The sequence below is a fragment of the Mus caroli genome, chromosome 7 (assembly GCF_900094665.2).
Source record: "Mus caroli chromosome 7, CAROLI_EIJ_v1.1, whole genome shotgun sequence".
In the NCBI taxonomy this organism is placed as follows: Eukaryota; Metazoa; Chordata; class Mammalia; order Rodentia; family Muridae; genus Mus; species Mus caroli.
This window is the reverse complement of record NC_034576.1, coordinates 86,429,821-86,449,637: the sequence shown is the minus strand read 5'-3', so window position 1 is coordinate 86,449,637 and position 19,817 is coordinate 86,429,821. Positions and strand designations below refer to the sequence as shown.

Here is a 19,817-nt window from a genome sequence, read left to right as displayed (position 1 = left end):
CACAGGACACAAGTGTGCTCATGAGTACCATCATCACTGGGACACCACTGGATCCTCTTTAACACACTGTTTTCTCTACAGGTGACAATCCTGGGACTCCAGGACAGTCATGGAAGGATGAACAAAGCCTCTGTACCTGGCAGCCATAGACACTCTTGTTTCTATGTTGATCCATGCATCTCCAAGGCTGGTACAGCATCTAGATTGGTAACATTGAACATCTGAGAAAACTCGGTTTGTTACTGTGAAGATGTTCAATGGGCTGTTGTGCAGATCTGCTGAGGAAACCTTACAACTCTTCTCATATGCTGATGGGGTTCCCACACCCTTCAGGGACAGGCCAGCTGAGACTATCATCACCAATATCTTAGCAACCCTGTAGCCTGACCAGTGCAGACTCAGCTGACTACCCCCCAAGAAGTCCCTGGCATCATTCCCTGTGAGCTCTTCTGGGGCCTTCCACAGCTGAAACCTGCTTCCAGCCTGTCTCACCAATGAAGAAACTTAATTCCAACCCTATTGCCAGAAGCTTCAGTGGCCAGCTGAAAGTGCTGTCCTTCTGGGTCGGCAGTTCCCAAGTGAAACTTGGACATCTGTAGGATCCACAGCAGCAGGACCATCTCCAGGCCCTGGAAGCCACTCTGTGCTGGAAAGCTTGAAGTCTGTGTGCTCTGCAATGGGGCAATTCTGGGCATAGGGACTTCTCTACCTCCTGTGGCTCAGACGCAAAGAACACAGCCGAAAGTGTAATGTCAGGAAAGGGTACTGGACATCATCACCCCCTTCTGTGGAAGCGTTCTTCCACCCATTCACAAGGGGAAACATCCTCTGACACACGACCTCTTACACATGACTCTACATGAGAACTGTGAGGTTCTCACAAGTCCATCCTCGGGACTGTCCTGCTACCTCATACTGCCCCGCCCCAGATTCCATCATAAAGTGAGGGTGCCAGTTGTCCAGGTTCAACTTCCCTGGAGAATGTGGCCCAGTGAGGTTATAAGGCCCATTGGCAGCTGGTGGCAGGCTGCCTTTTCTTTCTTTCTTTCTTTCTTTCTTTCTTTCTTTCTTTCTTTCTTTCTTTCTTTCTTTCTTTCTCTAAGCCAGCTGAGATCTGAGAAGGGTGCTGTGTCTTTCCCCTGAGGTCTGGATGCACCACCCACTACCATCCCTCTTCAAGCTCTGAAGCACTCCTCTCTGGGAGCCATGGGAAAGGTGGCCTCCCAGATATGAGACACAAGTGCCTCTGTTGTTCTGACAGAGGCAATCTGGGTCGGGCAGTGTGCTGGAAGAGGACACACAGGCTTTGATTCTGAGTTGTTTCTTCCTCCGCAGCCCGCCTCCCAGCCCACCTGTGCAGAAGGTCCCCTCTTCCTGCCTCGGTTGGCTGAGCTGGCACAAAGAGCTTCACTGAGTCCCAGGGTCAGGGGCATCAGATTAGCCACTGAGCAGGCCTGAGAGGTGGAGCCTCCGTGAGCCACTTTCTGGGGATAATATCTGCTTGTTCTAGGCACAAACACAGGTCTGTTGGGAAGGACCTGGGGAGATGGCTCAGAAACTAGAGCGATCCTTCCAAAACTCATACGGAGTCTCTGGGCACAAAGACAAAGTCAAAAACAAAACAAAACAAAACAAAACAAAACAAAACAAAACAAAACAGCAAAAATCTGTGTTCTTAAAATCCCCATCTTGATGTAGATTCCTGTGTCACCTTCTACATGAGTAAAAAGTAAAATGAATGAATCGCAAAATAAATCTTTTAAAAACACAAGTTTAGTGAGATAGAAATGAAATTGTCTCAATATAAGAATGAGTCCACCACCCAGAGTTATTTTTGCCCTAGATTTCATCCCATTTGCATTGCTGTTCTCAGTGCTTGGTTCCTTCTATATGGCTCACGAGAGGTACTGGAGGTCCAACCATCATATCTGCATCCCAGCCAGCAGAAAGGCAGAAGGAAAGAGGGAAGTCCTTTTTCCTTTCTCTTAAGGGCATTTGCTGGAAGTCTGCTTTATTAGTTGAACTTAATCCCAAGGCCACAAGGAGACTGAAGAAACTTCTGCCTATTCTAGGCACCCATATAAAAATTAGGGTTCTGTCACTGGGCAAAGAGAAGACAGATGAGCAGCACACACTAACAACATCAAGTTCAAAAATCAGCAGATCTACTACATCCTGGATTAGGCAACAAGGTCCAGAGAAGTCCAGGAATCAGCAGAGAGCACACCAACAAGCCTGTGGCTTTGGATTCTCAGCTTCCGCTTGGTTTCTTCTGTTTCTTGGCTTAAGTAGAAAGGCTCCTTTGCAAAGGGAGAGAGCTTGAGGGCCACTCAGCTGAGAGCTACAGGACAGGGGCAGAATGGTGACCGAGTTTGCGTGTCTGGCCCTGCCTGGCCCTGAGTCATAGTAGGTGAGGAGCTACTCACAAGGTCTCTGCTCTGGGCCTGTGGGGTGTGCCTCTCCTGCCATGTCCCTGTCCCCTGCCTCAGTGTGGGTGAGTCTCTGTCTCGTGTTGGTGCTTACTGTGGGGCTGTGAAGCTGTGCTTCTGACCCTCTGCTTGTGTTTCAGGGAGCAAGCTGTTGGAATGAGAGCTTCTGGGAGACACGATGTCTCCCTCAAGATTGTGCTGGCCACGGGCTGCCTCCTCCTGGCCAGCTTCTCAGGGGCCTCATCTGCAGGTGAGATGCCACAAAAGCTGGACCTCCATTTCAGCCAGGCTGCTGGGGGAGGGCGCTCCCAGGGAGTCTCTCAGGTAGGGTCCTCACTGAACACCTTGGATTCTGGCAAGCCTCATCCTGCCCCACGTTTCCTTAGGAAATGACAGGCTGGCCTAGAATCGTTCCAGGTTGCAAACTCAGCGTCTGCCTGGGTTCCATTGCAAGCCAACCTAGTTGGAAAGGTACTATATCGTCTCCATGGAGCCGAGACTTCCCTCATAGAGCACCCATCTCTCAATTCTGGAAATTGGAAAGGGGAGACATTGTTGTAAGATATTTTGAATTTTTAAAGGAGACCAGAAATGTGGATTTTTATTAAAAAGCTTGATTTTAAATGTTAGCTGCTAATACAAAGTTTAGAATCTGTCCGAAAGAGAGTCAGGAAGTGGAGAGGGAGAATTCAGCCGAGACACGGCTTTCTACCTCTGGTCTACCCAGTTTCAGAGCATCCCTCCCTACAGTGTGCCATCAAGTCAGGATCGGGGCCCATAAAACCCCTTTCGGCCTCAATACCCTCAGCAAGGATTAGATTGTGGTTTTCTTTTTTGTTGTTTAGTTTGGTTTATATATTAAGATAGGACCTCACAAGGTAGCCCTGGCTGGGTTTAAACTCACAGATCAGCCCATCTCTGCCACTGGAGTTCTGGGATCAAAGGTATGCACCACCACACCCAGCTGTTTTCTGTTTGAGACAGTGTCTCTTTCAGTATGATCCAGGCTAGCTTCAAACTTGCAATCTTTCATCTTCAGTCCTGTAACTGCTAGGGTTATAGGCCTGTGTTGCAGCCCAGCACCCTACTCAGATCTATCTTACTATCTCAGTGTGGTCAACTTTGCTTTAAGTGGTTTGCTTATTTTATCTTGTGAGGTTTCTTTTTTTTTTTTCCTTTTACCTCGTGGTACCAAGCAAGTGATCTTTATGTGAGTTTTACATTAAGATTAGAAGCACAGGACACTTCACCCAGGCTTCAGGAAGCAACCACCGAATAACTGGAACCTTTGGCAGACACTGGAGGTACAGAGTACAAGTCTTAGAAACTGAGCAGGGGTTTAATAAGACCACCACGGATACCATGGCTCATCATAAAATGCTATTATTCCTCGAATTTTATGGTCTTCCATGATAAAGGACCTCACATTGAATTACATTGTTTACCAGCCCACTGAGGGTAGGAAGCATTGTGTAGCATAGAATGCCTTCACTGTGATTTCTTACAAAATCTCCTTAATTCTTGGGTGACATAGCAAGTAGGCAAAGTGTCAGTGTTTGGTGCAATGATTTATGACATTGCCTGAGTTCATTCATCTTCTCTTTCAATTAATAAACACAAACTGGGTATTGACTCCGGGCTAGGAACTGTATTTGGGTTTATTATTGGGGTGATTCAGCTTGGGGAGTATTCAGATACTTTCTGGGTGTTTCCTCCCACACCCCAGTTTGCATATAAACCCTTTGGAATGGAGGCTGTGCCTCTCTCTGGTGCCCTTCAGTCTGTGCTCTTTGGGAGAGAAGTAGAAATTGCCTTTGTCATTCATGCTTTAAGTAGTCATAGCCTGCATTCCCTTAGAGTCTGCGTCACAGGCCCTCTGCCGTAGTCAAGGAAATCAGTGTGGTTGCCATGGTGATGCTTCAAAGATGGTACTGGTGATTTTCAGATGATTTACTGATTCATAGGTATGAATACCCAGCTTCCACACTTCCACAAAGGAGGACCCACCACATCCAGTTACAGAAGTAGCCAGAGGCTCAGAGCTTTTGGAGTGGGGCTCATGATCCGGATAGTGGGCAAACCTGTAGTGTGAGGCCCACCATAGCCAAGCTGAGATGTGAAGTTGGCTGCAGAGTCATATGCCCAGACAGGGAAAGGACCATGGGCTCGGCTTGGAAGTGAGACACAGTGAGACCTGAAGCACTGTCCACTTAGTGGAACTGTCTTCCCAGGATGCTCTTGGTCTGAAGCACTGGGCACTCTGGGAGACTACATTTGTTCTTCACACTCTGATAATCAGCTCCTTGAGACTGATTCCCACATCCCGGACCAGGTGGAAGGCTACTAGGAATTTGTGACTATCCTCTTTGGAGATAAGCCTAGGTGTGGAATTTAGCACCCAGCTCTCAGAGCTGTTGCTTTGAGCACCAGCTTTGAGCATTCTATATCAAGGCGGGGAGCTGCCCAGCCTATGTACAGGCTGGTAGCAGCTCTTCTGTTCAGCCAGCAGGGAAGTCTGCATCTGCTATGTTGCCATTACTTGAAACTTAGAATCTGAAGTGGTGACTCACTGAAACCCCACAAATGTGGAGTTCTCATTGTAGTGACACTTAAAGTCTGAATTCTCACCAACAGTGAGGCAAACAGAACCAAAGGTGTCTGCCGCATACATGTGAGAGAATGTGGGGGCTGGGCACCCACACAGTAAACTTGCACTCAATAGAAGACTGGGCAGTCTTTATCTGGTGCAGTTGAGTGTAGATAACAGCATGTCTCCCTCTAGGCTCTTCTTTAGATATCTAACTATGGCAATTATGGCTTCTTTCTTGCATAACTGAAGAATGATCCAGTACCCCTTAGAGCTGCTATGCCTGCCATGGCACTAACTGAATTGGAACTAGTTCTGGTCCCATGTGACTCCTGTGCCAACTTTACCTGTGGAATGTACTGATTCTAAGTCCCCTGCACTGTGACACTTGCTTCCACTCCTGATACCCACCTTGGTCTCCCAACAGAACCCTTTCCCTTGTGGGCTCCCCTAAGCCTCCCCTCTATCTCCCCACATCCTCTGTGCTCCTTGTAAGTCTGATTTATTCTTCACAATCTAATTGCTGAGAAAGTGAAAATAGCCTCACATCAGTTAGCCCCTTCTCCCTGCTTCTTTTTCTGGACCTTCACTTGCTTTCCACAGGGTGGTTCTCCCAGCTCCTGGGACATAGGTGTCCCTTTTTGTATCTCTCAGGGCATAGATTTGGAGCAGATCCCAGGAAAACTTGTGAAAATCCAGGAGTCTCCCAATCCCACTAAACACTCTAGCCACATGCTTACTGGCCACACTTGGCTATAGGATGCCTTGGGGGCATAAAGAGCAGGAAGCACAGCCCGACCTCAGAACAACCTCAGGTGGCTCCCTACCCTGAAGAGTCCACACAACCCACAAACCCACTCCTGGAGTGACAGCTCAGAACAAAAGAAATAATAGCAGCATAGCCATGAGGTGGTGGTAAACACCATTAATCCCAGCAGTTGGGAGGCAGAAACAGGACGATCTATGAGATCAAGGCCAGTCTGGTCTACAGAGTGAGTTCTAGGACAGCCAGGGCTACATAGAGAAACCCTGTCTCAAACAAAACACAACAAACAAACAACTAGACAGGACAAGTGTAGAAACTGTCCCAACTCAGTGGCCTTATACTCCACCAAAGCCAGTGTCTCTTATAGTGATGCTATACATGTCACATGGCAGATGCCTGCAAAGGACATGTGTAGTGATAAGAGTTACTCTCAGAGGAGCCACCAAGCAGAAAGCTATTTAGGACATGCATGAAGAAGGTAAATACAAGACTTGCCTGGGCATATGGTTATTGTTGTCTCAAAAATAATACTAATACTATATAGTTGGTCCTTGTTTAGAGGTCGTTACCAATGGTGGGTCACATGTGTTGTAATCAGTGCTACTGATTTATCCAATCCGTTTCTTACCATCATTCTCAGGTCTCTAAGGGAACAGTTAGAAAGGTATTGAATCAGAGGAGGAAGCAGGCTGTCCAGAGAGTCAGGTGACAAAATCATGAAAGGGGTTTGGCCATATCCAGGGTACCTGCTTCGCAGATCAGAGCATCTCTCCGGTGTGTAAGAACTTGTTTTTAACCCTGGTAGAGAAGAAATATATGTCATGAAGTGTACTGCCCTCATCCTATCATTCTTTGCCTAGTGATACGGTTGATCTGAGTGGCAACATGTCATTATCTTTGGCAGTGGCAACTGAGTGTCCTGATCAGAGTCCTGAGCTGCAGCCTTGGATCCCTGGCCATAACAGAGACTACCAAGTACACATTGGTCATGGCAGGAAACTACTGCTCACCTCTTCTGCCACAGTCCACTCCATCACTATCTCAGGGGGAGGTAAGCCTTCCTGTCCTTTCCACCACCTTGAGTCCTGCAAATGGATCTATAGAGCCAGGAGCTGAGACAGACAGAACAAATGCTCTGTGTTTGGGGTTTACATCAGAAGATCTGGAGATTTGAGATTGTCATCCTCTCAGAGCACTGAGAAATGGCTTGTCAAAGTTCTAATCTTTAGGGGAAACAAGGATTTTGTTTAAAAGGACAGTTTCTATTGGTGCTCTGAAGGGACCTGTTATTCTTACATATACATGCTTGGTGATTAAGCTCAGGACATGGGGTAATAGCAATGAACCAGATGACCATGGTGTATATCTTGTAAAGTAGATGATGGAGAAAAGACAATGGGCATAGAAGTGCTGAAAAGATGCCCTTTGGTCTGCCTAAGGGGGTGGGGTACAGAGAATCTTCTCTGGGCTCTCTGCTCTAACATTATCTAAGATTCTTGTCTCCTCAGACATCCCCTTTCCTCTCTCTTCAGGAAAGCTTGTCATTAAAGACCACCATGAGCACATTGTGCTGCGCACCCGGTATATCCTGATTGATGACGGTGGAGAGCTGCATGCTGGGAGTGCCCTTTGCCCTTTTGAGGGCAATTTCAGTATTGTGCTGTATGGAAGGTGGGATGACTTTGCTCGGTGGTTAAACACTGCTGTTGGGTCTGATGGGAAGGAGGCTTTCCAAAGGAGAGGGAAGCCAGAAGTCTAGACTTCTAAAAAGGACAGGAACCCCTCTGTGTCCCACTAGACCATAACCATGAATAAGATAGGCATGATGAAGTGGGTAAGTAGGTATCTAAGAGGCTCTTTGTCCATCATGCTGTATATGGAGTAGCCGCATTGCAGAGTTCCAGACAGGCTCTCAGTAGCTTTCCAGTCAGTCCATGATTTGAAGAGACTCTGAAAGAGGTTACTTAGTGTTATAAACAGCAAGTGTGCAATGTTTCACAGGGAGGTATGAGTAAATGTATTTACTCCGGTGAGGGCACCAATGACAGACCTGAGATATAATTCTACCTAGGTCTAGCTTGTAGAACCTATAAAGTTATTGGGGTTACTTTAACTGGCATAGGTAATTCAAAGTAGCTGCATCATCTAGAAGCAACCACAGCATGGGTACTGACTCAGGAAAACTTCATTCCTGGATCTTGCAGCCCAACAGGCAGGCAACTCCACTGGAGAGCCCCCTCTACCTAAGCAATTGTTTACTGCTTGTATATAACCAAGGGTCTATCTTTGCCCCTTCCCCTATGCTGTGACCCATCTTTAAGCAATTGAAAGTTATAAGAAGTGATATTTGAATGTAGGCAGGAACACAGTGAAAGTACCTGTTATTCTATAGCCAATACAGCAGAGACAGAAATCAGGGCTGAAGACAGTGACAGCAGACAGTGTCTGCTAGGCACTTCTGCTGCCCTGTGTGCCCACTGTCTCTCTGCTTTTGGAAGGTCAGCTTGCTAATACTTTTCTGCAGACTTAATGTCATTACCAAAAATGCAGCTTGGCTGTCTGAGGCCACAGTGGGATTCAGGGACCAGTGATGTTCCCCTAGGGGACTCAGCATCTGACCAAGATGTGTTGGCCAACCCTTTGGGACCTTTCTCTTTACAGGGCTGATGAAAACATCCTGCCAGACCCTTACTATGGCCTGAAGTACATCGGAGTAGACAAAGGAGGCACTCTTGAATTACATGGGCAGAAAAAGCTTTCCTGGACTTTTCTAAACAAGACCCTTCATCCTGGTGGCATGCAGGAGGGAGGATATTTTTTTGAAAGGAGCTGGGGCCATCGTGGAGTCATTGTCCATGTCATTGATGCCAAATTGGGCACAGTTGTCCATTCTGACCGGTAAGGTTGGCTTTCCTCTACTCATGTCCTTTCTTGTTCAGGATGCCAGCCAGAGGACTTCCCTAGGGTGTGGCATGCTGTGTGAATTATGTGGAGGGAAGTCCTGCTCTAGAGAGGCACCTTCTTTCCTAGGCATTTGCCCAGCAAAGCTGAGTTTAACACAAATGTGTGCAAGTACACACACACACACACACACACACAAGCATATACTTCAAGTGATGATAACTGGTGGTAGAAACGTGAAAGGCATCGTGGAATAAAGTGGAATAATAGAGAAGGAACCAGCGGTTCACTTTACATGGGTGATCAAGAAAGGCCAGTGTGAAGGAGCAGCCTGTGAGCTGAGAACTGTGTCAGAGAAAAGCTCAGCACAAGTACAAAGGGCCAGAGGTGTCCAGAGCACTGCACTCTTAGATGAGGGAGAGGGGCTCAAAGGTGGACATGAGGAACAGCATGGAGGTGCAGAGGTACAGGTGACAGTAAAGAGGTGGATTTTATTTTCATCGAGTTGTAAGGCCATCTGAGGTCTTGAAGAGAAGCATGGTCTAATTGAAAGGAACATTCTGATGACTGGGAAGAAAATGGGAGAGTAGTGGAGGGCAAAGTGATGACTGTCCAGTGTTGTTGAAATTATTTAATTGCAATCCAGGGTTTCTATCCCGCCTTTGACCATGTAGTTCCCGAATAAAAGACACATACACACACCTTTATATTTATAATAAGCCTTAATCAGCATAACAGCTGGGCAAATAGCTACCTCAACGCTATTATGTCTATTTCCCAACCAATAATCCCATTATATAATTTGCCATGTTTCATCTAAGCTGCTCTTAATTCCAGTTAGTCAACCCACATGGCCATGTTTTCATGACTCACATAAACCATGATGGCTTCCTCCTCTCCCATCTTCTTCTCCCTCTCGTGGGTCTTCTCCCACCCTAAGCTCCAAAACCCTAAACCCTACCTATATCTCTTCTGCCCAGCTTTTGGCTGTCAGTATCGTTATTTACCAATCATAAATAACTTAGGGGCAAGCAGACTCCCTTGTCTCTGGGGCAACCAGGTCTTGGGGGCCCCCATTTAGCATTAGAATACATAGCCACAGATCATACCTCAACAGTCAAGCCCTAGCAGTGGGCCAGATGAGATGTGTAGGTGGGGATGAGGCATCTGCAGGAAGTACTGAATATAGAAGACTCTAGGACCACTTGGAAGGCAGAGCAGCAGGCCTCTGGGATCTAACTAGGTTCTGCAGAACTGAATCTGGCCTGTTTCCTCGGAGCTCTTAAGCTCACCTCTAGAAAAGAACCCCGAAGGATACAGCTGCAGAGTCAGGGACTCTCTGGGGGGGGTGGGGGTGGGGGTGGGAGGGCCAGGTACGGGAATTAGTGTCACATAGCCCAGATGCAGTATGGAGGCTAGTCAGGAGGAGCTAAAGTGCTATCAGTACAGTGGACAGCTAGAACAGGTGTTTAACTGAGTGACAGGTGCTTGCTTCACCTCCTTGGCTTAAAGAATCTTGGAGACCTCAGGGATCCCATAGCCGAAAAGTATGGGGAGAGATTAATAAGCACAGACAATGCAGGTTATAGTCACATGGGAGTTTACCTGAAGGAATGAGAATTGGAGTTGGTTTTTAAAGGTGGCTGGGCTTTGATGAGGTTGAGGTCAAGGGGGAAGGCAAGGGTCCTAAAGGAAGAGTGGATGTAGCATCATGGGTCTTTGATAAGGGCTGGCCTTGGGGACAGGCTGGGGAGCCCTACACTTCAGAAGCAAACTTGAGCCAGATGATATGAATCTGCAGCTGGGCGATACCTCTCCAGTTACCACACTACACTGTGGAACCTTGTCCTTTTCAAAATCTTCTTAGCTAGTCACACTGGCTTTTTTTTTTTCAAGATTCATTTTAGAACACTTGGCTTGTTAAGTTTCAAGACAGATCTCTTCCATTATAACTGTACAAAACCTTATATAGCCAGAACAAGGACCACATCAGTAGACATGGCAGTGTAGAAGTGGGATGTTAGAGCCTCAACCTTACAGAAAGAACTCCAGTCAACTAATGAACGCAGGGAACGGGAGGAAATAGCTTTCTCTGGGGAAAAACCACACTAATTGGCTACTAATACCAAGTGGTCAGCCCTGAAAACATACATGTGAGTAACATTATACAGACAAAGCAGGTTGTATTTAGAAATAAATAAACAAATACAGACACAGACACAGACACACACACACACACACCACTTAACGAAAAAGGTCATAAATTTGAATGAGACGCAGGTGAATATACATGGGAGGAGGGGTTGGAGACAGGAGAGGGAAGGGTTGGGGGAAAGTAGTGTGATTATAATTTCAAAATTAAAACAATTATTAACAAAAGAAAGTCCCTTCTGTGGCATGCCACTTAGATTACTGATGCTGGAGCAATTGTTTGCCTTTATGATTTCTTGTTTTCAGGCTTTAAACATCTGTATCTTGTGTAAGTTTCACTTGTAAGAGTTAATTAGCCAGGCACAGAGGTGTGCATCTGACCTTCCAGCTACTTGAGAAGCTGGGAAAGGATTACTTGCATCCAGGAGTTCAATGCCAGCCTGAGCAACACAGTGGGATACACTCCTCCATCTCAAAAAAAAAAGTTAGAACGCAGTGAGATGGCACATTCCTGTAATTCCTGTGTTTGGGAGGCTGAGGAAGGCTCTCTCTGAGGTCAAGGTCAGCCTCTGCTATATTGTGGGCTGTTCTTCGCTACAGAGTGAGAACCTATCTCAATCTGTACACCACACATACGCATACATGCACACGCACATGCACACAATGTAGTAAGGGATGATCATTTCTTACAACATTGAACTTGTAAATGTCCATAATGTTTTATATACTTAAAACTTGTTTAAAATCAGTTCTTACAACATGGTATTTGTAATCAACCATAATCTATTACATACTTAAAAGCTTGTTTAAAAGCGTGAATTTCTTGATCAGAGTTCTTACTATACTAAAGTAATTTTTTTTTTAAATAAGAGAAAAAATAAGGAAAAAAGGCACAAATGCAATAGCATTCACAGTGGCTTAAAAGTCTATCCCTACTGCACTAGAATCAGACAGGGCAGTTTAATGACTGAAATACACATGAGCTGCTTCGCAGTGGGAGACATGGCATGAGGCAGACTTGTTGTCATTCCTGAGGACTTTAGAAGAGTCGCTTTGGTCTGGATCAGAGATGGAAATCCCTGCTGCTCTAGGTGTCCCGATTGTCTCCTAGTGCCAATCCCTTCCAAGAGGCATTAGCAACAGCTCCCAGGAAGAAAGGGGACATGTAAAGCCTGAGTCCCAAGCATGTGACTTATTCTACATCCCAAATCCAAAGCTCTCTGCCATTGGAGTTATTTCGGAGGTATTTTCCTTTGTGAATGATAAGTGTGACTAAATCAAAGCCCCCCTTCTTGAGTATCTCTGTATGGCAAGCCAAACAGCCAAACTTGCTTGCTCTTTGAAGACACTTCTTTTTTTTTTTTATAGCCCTCAAGGACTATGGACAATATCTTAGCTGCTAAAACAGATGTGTACCTAGGTCACTGTCTCTTTCAGACTGCTGCCAAGACTATCCACATCTTCATTCTCTCTCTACTTCTTTTAGGTTTGACACTTACAGATCCAAAAAAGAGAGTGAACGTCTGGCCCAGTATTTGAATGCAGTGCCCGATGGCAGGATTCTTTCTGTCGCAGTAAATGATGAAGGTTCTAGAAACCTGGATGACACAGCCCGGAAGGCAATGACCAAACTGGGCAGCAAGCACTTTCTCCACCTTGGATTTAGGTACTGCCCATCACTTCTGTCTCCTCTCAACTGAAGCAGTCCGTGCTAAACAGAGCAAGTCTCCAGCTCCACAGGACTTAGAACAACAGCACAGGGCATTGCAGGCACACTGCTCACCCACACTGGACAAACTCGGGCATGGTGCTCAAAGGCTATTTGTTTTGTGTTCGTTTAGTTTGTTTTTGTTTGTTTTTGTTTTTGTTTTTGTTTTTGTTTTACAGGCAAAGCCCACTACTGCAATGCACAGGTTTCTATATGAATTTACTTCCTCAACCATTCACTTACAAGCACTGAGTTTGCCTAGAATGAGCAAGGAAATAAGAGCCCTGATGAACAGTTAAGGTCTATTTACCCTTTCAAGGTTCATATTGTGCCTTGGGGACTGGCAGACAGTGTTTTAGGGATTATACAGTTATCTCCACCCAGCTAAACAGTCAAGGAAAGGGAGCCTTATTTAACAGGTTCTAGAGTGTAGCCTCTTGCTTTGGATTGTAGCATCATGCCTGATGTTGGCATGTGCACACATTGACAACTGCAGGAAGTCCTTCGGCACACTGCAGTCACATCTTTTGATCCTGCAAGCCAGCTCTCAGCTTGGGTAGATTTGAAATGATCTGTCCCGTAGCTGTTTGAGATTATGATACCCATTCTTCAGCTCCTTAGGTAAGGGCAAGCAAGAGATACTCAGAACCTTTTCTAGCCTGCAGAGTAAATTAGCTGGCTGGACAGAGATCCTCTGGGCAAGAAGAGACACCCCAGGTCCCAGGCTGTATTCTCTGGCTGCTGCTTTTGGAAGGGAAACTGGGGCAGGAAGCTCAGACAGCCAAATATGACAATGATATCTTGGTATGGCAGGCCTCCTTTGTCAGCGAACGCCAGACACACTTTCATTTCACCACATTATAAACCAAAAATCAGTTTATTAATTTATGATGAGAGAGGGACTATGATAGAAAAAAGCGCCTGAAGGGCCTTGGGCGAAGGTTGTGGTGGCTCAGAGCCCAAAGCTTGACTTCTGATGCCTGGCTTTGAGTCTGTGCTGCACTGCCTCTGAGGTGTGACCACAGGCAAGTGACTCATTCTCTTTGCTTAATTCTCGAATCTGTAGAATAGGGTATCTCAGGATCTATCGGAAAAGGGTGCTGGGAGGGGTTCCACGGGATAATATGAGTAACATAGTTGTCACCCTGCCTGGCAGTTAATGATGGTTCTCTCCCTATAAGAGAGTCATTGGAACAATGGGAACCTCCACATGCCAGCCTGGTCACAGCAAGCAGGAGTTACATAATCGCCTCTCCTATAAAGGAGATGTTTATGTTTGGGTGATGAGAGCGGAGCATCTAAAATCAATAGATGTGCTGGGACTAGAACCACTTATTAATTTATTCAGGAAATAGGAGGTGTGATGAACTTGCATGAGTAGATAGAAATGAATGGGACCCATGAGAGAGAGAGAGAGAGAGAGAGAGAGAGAGAGAGAGAGAGAGAGAGAGAGAGAGAGAGAGAGAGAACAGGGGGAGCTGATCCAAGGGGAGTGAGCACGTGAGGGACCACAGCTGGAAGGAGGGCAAGCCAGCTGTGAAGCCAGAGGAGTTGGGAAGGACTAAGCAGTGATATACTGCTTATGGGCATGAGAGACAAGGATGCAAGATTGACATTGGAAGGTCAGGCTCTGTGCTGATGAGCTTCAGTTTTGCTCAAGGGCAATAGAGAGCCATTGGAAGATTTAAGTATGAGTGTGACATAGCAAAATCTTAAACCTCAGCTGAACATCATTCAACACGAACGCCCCAACACAAGTGGTCTAAACAAAATCAAAAGCTACTCACATCATGCGATCTTTTGCTTGTCATAGAGAAACACTTGCTGCATTCTTGTGGGTATGGGAGAGTCTTTAATAAGAGCCTGGTCTTCATAAGAAAGCTACACAGATTTCACTATGCTAAGTTAAGCACTATGTAAAACCTCTCTTAAAGAAACAGAAACCATAAGAATCCAAGTAGTTCAACCTGAGTACTTTTGTGCTAAGTTTCATAACATGTAAAGAATAATAAGAAAATCTGGTAAGACTTTCTCTAATAAGCCACCTGTCATGAACAGACTTGGGGTTCTTCCCAGAAACCCTCTCCATTCAGCTCTAGAGAGGACACCTCTGTCCTGGGGGTGAGGAAGAAAAGACAGAGATTTCTGCCATTTCTGTTTCCTTTAGTATAGAATGCTCAATATGCCAGAGTGGTGCATTAGGGTGGGGTCCTTACCCTAATCACTGCATGTAGCATGCTAGGCAAAAATCACTAAAACAAACAAACAAAACAAAACAAAACAAAACAAAAACAAAAACAAAAACAAAAAAACCTTGTGCACACTTTCAAAGAGAAAGGCTGTGACTTTTCCAATCCACACGCCCTTCTTTCCTTCTCTCCACATCACTAGGCCAACATACTTCATCCCTTTCTAAGATCCAAGGCTGATGGCTAAGTGGCCAGTCATAGTATCCTGTGCCATTTTCCTTGAGCTCACCTCTTTGGGACAATGCGCATGAGTGGAATCACCTCTGTTGGAACTGGTCCGACATTTGCTGCAGGATCTAATTGGCCTTGGCGGGTGGCATGGTTGGTTGAGTTGTTGGCATGTTTGTTTGTGATTCATAGCCAGTCTTTGCCAGCGTTTAGTAAAATTGTCTCCAGGGAAGAGATGCCCAGGCTAGCTGACTGCTGAGGAAGCAGGCAGCCTTGTGCTTGCAAAGAAAGGCTCTTGTTTTATGGGAAAAGGAAGCCCATGGGTGGATGGTAAATTCCCCCAGTAGCTAGGGAGACTTAGCTATGAGAATGTGTCTTCACTCTGTGACTCTTACTGAGCGCCAGCTCCAACATGTAAAAAACCTGACTCTCTGTTCTTTTCAGACACCCTTGGAGCTTCATCACTGTGAAAGGAAATCCCTCCTCTTCAGTTGAAGACCACATTGAATACCATGGTAATGAATGGTTGGTGAGAGTCCTGGTCCCCTCCAGTGTCACCCTGATGAGTGGCTGTGGGTTGTGAGTGACTAGCTGCTCTAAGAACATAGCTGCCCTTCTCCAAGGACCCAGATAAGAATCTGGCCACTTCACTCACTGCATTATGAGCCAGTAACACAGATCCAGGCTAGAGGAAAGTCGATCTCTCCCTAAGATTTTGTATGTCCAAAGAAGTTTTCACTGACAAAGAAAAACTAAGAACTGGGAGGTGGCCTTCAGAGGAACAGTATGGACTAGAAACCATAGAAAGTTTGTTTTGTTTGTTTATTTGCCTTCTGTTTGTTTGTTTTTAAGACAGAGTCTCAGTAGCCCAGATTGGCCTCAAAATCAATATATAGCAGACAATGACCTTGAACTTCTGCCCCTCCTGCCTCTGCCTCCGGAAGGTTGAGATTACAGGAATATGCATACCCCCATCACATAAATCTACAGCTCTATGCATGCTGGGCAATCACTTTGTCTGAACTACATCCATGACCTGTATAGGGTCTTTCTCATTCAGTGTCTTTGCCCCATGTGGTTTGGGTGACTACTGCCAGTTCTAAGCCCAGGGCAGAACTCAGATCATGAGAAATCATAGATTTTTCTCAACTTTCCATTTTTCAGAAGGGTATAATTGAACTTTCAAAACTGAAACACACACACACAGTAACAAGAATAATTTGATTACAGGAAAAATATTCCTTAATGAAATGGTTCAAGATTCTTGAGTTTAAAAAAAAATCCACTGTGAACTGGACTTGGTAGTACACATCTGAAATCCCTGCAATTGGGAGGTAGAAGCAAGAAGATAAGTTTTAAGGTTATCCTTGGCTACATGATTCAAGGTCAGCTTGGGCTGCCTGAGATTCAATCTCAAAACAAAAACAAAATTAAAACACTAAAGCTAAACCAAATCAAAACAGAGACATGACTGTTGGGGTTTTCTCTGTACTGTAAGGTCAACAACACCATGGAGTTAAGGGTCTGTCAGCTTCCTCACACATCTGGTCCTTCTGACAGGTCACAAAGGCTCGGCTGCTGCCCGGGTTTTCAAACTGTTCCAGACAGAGCATGGCGAACATTTCAATGTTTCTTCATCCAGTGAATGGGTTCAAGGTGAGATGTTTAAGACAGACTGCTAGAACCAAATAGCAGCAGCACAGGCCAGGAAATAGCAAGGATTTCTTATACCAGTAGGGACACCTTACTAGGCATCAACTGAGAAATTGCAACTGAAACTGTCTTTCATTAATCAAGCCACGTTGGCAAATTGTTAGCAAGATCTCATCTGTGGGTAAGAATTGCATTGCACTTCCATGGGGATTTGTGGCATTTGGTTTTTTATATGCCAGGTCATGGGGTTGGCCAGGAATGCAAGCAGAGACTGGGATTGAAGCTGGCCTTTGAGCAGCTACCCAGGCTTGCAGAAAGCAAGCCATGGTAGTGGTGGGCGTTGGGGGCAGGCTTACAGATAGGTTTTTATTTCTCTCCATCCTGCTCATTTCTTTTGTAATAACAAGAAACTTATATTGCCTTTATAAAAGGAAACAGTCATTAGGAGACAAGTCAAAAGGAAACATGGTCCTGTCTGACCTCATCTCTGCTTTCTGCCTAGATGTGGAATGGACAGAGTGGTTCGACCATGATAAGGTGCCTCAGAGCAAAGGTGGGGAGAAAATTTCAGATCTTCGAGCAGCTTACCCAGGAAAAATCTGCAATCGACCCATTGATATACAGGTACCAACGGCACAACAGTCAGGGGGTCTGTAAAGCTTGTCTTTGAAGAAGGCTCTGTGCGTCAGAACTTTTCTTATTTCTTTTCTCTCTTTTTTTTTCTTCATGTTTTCCATTAATTAATTAATTTATTCACTTTATAACCTAATATCAATCCCCCTCCTCCAAGTTCCCCCTCACATATCCCCTGTCCCCACATCCCCTCTCCTTCTCCTCTGATACTGGGGAAGCCCCACCCTGGGTACCAACACACTCTGGCACATTAAATCACTGCAGGGCTAAGCACATCCTCTCTCACTGAGGCCAGACAAGGCAACCCAGTTACAGGAGCAGGATCTACAGGTGGGCAACAGAGTCAGGGATAGCCATGTCTCTAATTGTTGGAGGACCCGCATGAAGATCAAGCTGCACATATGCCACATATCTGTGGGGGTTGGGGGAGCTAGGTCCAACCCATGTGTGCTCTTTGGTTGATGGTTCAGTGTTTCAGAGGCCCCAAGGGTCCAGATTAGTTGACTTTGTTGGTCTTGTGGAGTCCCAATCCACAAGATCCATTCCACATCCCTCAATGCTTCTCCCAAGTTTTCCACAAGAGTCCCCAAGCTCCATCTAAATGTTTGACTGTGGGTCTCTGTGTCTGTTTCAGTCAGCTGTTGGGTGGAGCTTCTCAGAGAACAGTTATGCTGGGTTCCTGTCTGCAAGCATAACAGAGTATTATTAATAATGTCAGGGATTGGTTCTTGCCCATGGGATGGATCTCAAGATGGGCCAGTCATCGGTTTACCATCCCCTAAGTCTCTGCTCCACCTTTGTCCCTACACTTCTTCTAGGCAGGACAAATTTGTAGAGGGATAAGGATACCCACTCACCCAGAGCTTTTCCTTTCACCTGGGTGGAACTACTCTCTGCCCTCCTCTGAAGCAGGATAACTATTCCCGCCTGAGAGACAGAAGTGAAAGCTCCCTGTCTGTCCGAAGCCATGACTCCAGCTCCTGTCTGAGTTCCTTCTCCCACTTGTCACTCTGCTTCTTCACCCGCGGCTGCGGGATCCTGCTTGGCCCACCAAGCTCACTTCTATGTTGATGTCCTATGGACCCTTGGGCACACAGTGGGCAGACAGGATTTGAAGTACATCCTAATCCCAGCAGTTACAGAAAAGTCAGCATTCATGGAGTCTGCCAAAGGATCTCCACTCATAGTTTATTCTACCTGGAGGAGGAGGTGACCTCCACATTGGGCACACATTGAAGTGAAAGAGACTCATGAACCATCTTTGCCCTCACAGTTGCCAAATGCTTCTCACGTCCTTGGGGGCTCAGGGCAGGCACTAAACTCTCTTCATGGCTGCACCACCCACCCTGCCCAGGACTGCATCTGACACAGGCTCTGGGCACCTGTTCCACATGGATGTAATTAGATCATCTGGGGACAGGATAGAATAGACATCTGTGATCTCCAGAGAACTGGAGAATGGGGAACAACAAGAGGATTGTTATTGTCACCCCACAGAGGCTGACACAGGGATGGAAGCCAGAGAGGTTTGACTAGCTGAGAAGGTCCCCATCCACATCACTGACAACTTTGGGCTGCCTGCTGTGAATGTTCTGAGTGACTGTGCATGCACTACTCTCAGAGTGAGCATTTTTAAACCCTATGCTCTAGTTCTGCAGGTACACTCTGGCTGTAGACACACATCAAATTATTTGACTTTATGGCTCAGTGCAAAAATAGGGGTCATAAATGTTCCCTTACAACTTGGTTTCATAGATTGACCATGTATGGACATGGGTGCCTGAGTATCCTCTATAAATTTTATTCAAAAACCCAGGGAGGGATTTGAGACAGGGTCTCATAATGCCTGGCTGGCCTGGACCTCACTGGACCAGGGTGGCACAGAGACCCACCTGCCCCTGAGTGTTGTGATTAAAGGCAAGTGCCAATGTGCCACAGTGTCCTGCTCAGAATTAATTTAATTTACTGTTAAAATGAAATATTATTAAGTATTTTATTATCTGCAAGCATGGCTAATAATAATATTTCTTTGAAGATTCCTGCCATTTAGCACTGATAGATCTCTTTTTACTCTTCTTATACAAGACTGACTAAGGTCATTAAAAGAGAAAGCAGTGTAATTAAGCAGTTCCCATGAAATCATTACTGGATTCTTTTTTGTCCTGTGACAAATATCCAACTCTAATAGGTAATGAGTTGAGGCTCTGTTGTCAGTGTGACAGAGTTCCCACTGAAGATGGAGCTGGCTTTGTGGGGCTTGGAGGTCAGAGGAACAGGGCTTGACAGTTGATGAACCTGAACTTGGTGACGACACCTTTGGGTTTTAGCAGGTACCAAAAGGATAGGTTTACAACCTGGTCTCAACTGTAACAGAGACCATGGAAAGAGCTGGATTTTGACGGAATTTTAGTGTTCATGTCTGGGAGACCTCCTTTCAGGCCAAAGACAAAGCTGGCTCTGTTGGTCTGTTAGTTAAATTTTAGATAATCTTTCCTAAAAAGTCTCTCTCTCTCTCTCTCTCTCTCTCTCTCTCTCTCTCTGTGTCTCTCTCTTTCTCTCTCAGTCTATCTCA

The 19,817-nt window shown here is 45.7% G+C and overlaps 1 protein-coding gene across 2 annotated transcripts in view; it reads left to right on the top strand.

Moving 5' to 3' along the window:
- Positions 1 to 19,817, top strand: part of Cemip (cell migration inducing hyaluronidase 1) — a 150,569-nt gene that overhangs the window by 80,706 nt on the left and 50,046 nt on the right. The window contains exons 1-9 of one of the 2 annotated variants that reach the window (XM_029480162.1): positions 680 to 762; positions 2,570 to 2,679; positions 6,687 to 6,833; positions 7,315 to 7,453; positions 8,444 to 8,680; positions 12,321 to 12,500; positions 15,404 to 15,474; positions 16,520 to 16,615; positions 17,115 to 17,236. In XM_029480162.1, coding sequence (XP_029336022.1) covers positions 2,586 to 2,679; positions 6,687 to 6,833; positions 7,315 to 7,453; positions 8,444 to 8,680; positions 12,321 to 12,500; positions 15,404 to 15,474; positions 16,520 to 16,615; positions 17,115 to 17,236 — 1,086 coding nt within the window. In that variant the 5' untranslated portion in view covers positions 680 to 762; positions 2,570 to 2,585. Of the gene's footprint in view, positions 1 to 679; positions 763 to 2,569; positions 2,680 to 6,686; positions 6,834 to 7,314; positions 7,454 to 8,443; positions 8,681 to 12,320; positions 12,501 to 15,403; positions 15,475 to 16,519; positions 16,616 to 17,114; positions 17,237 to 19,817 lie in introns of those variants that run through there. The other variant, XM_021166755.2, reaches the window with a different exon arrangement.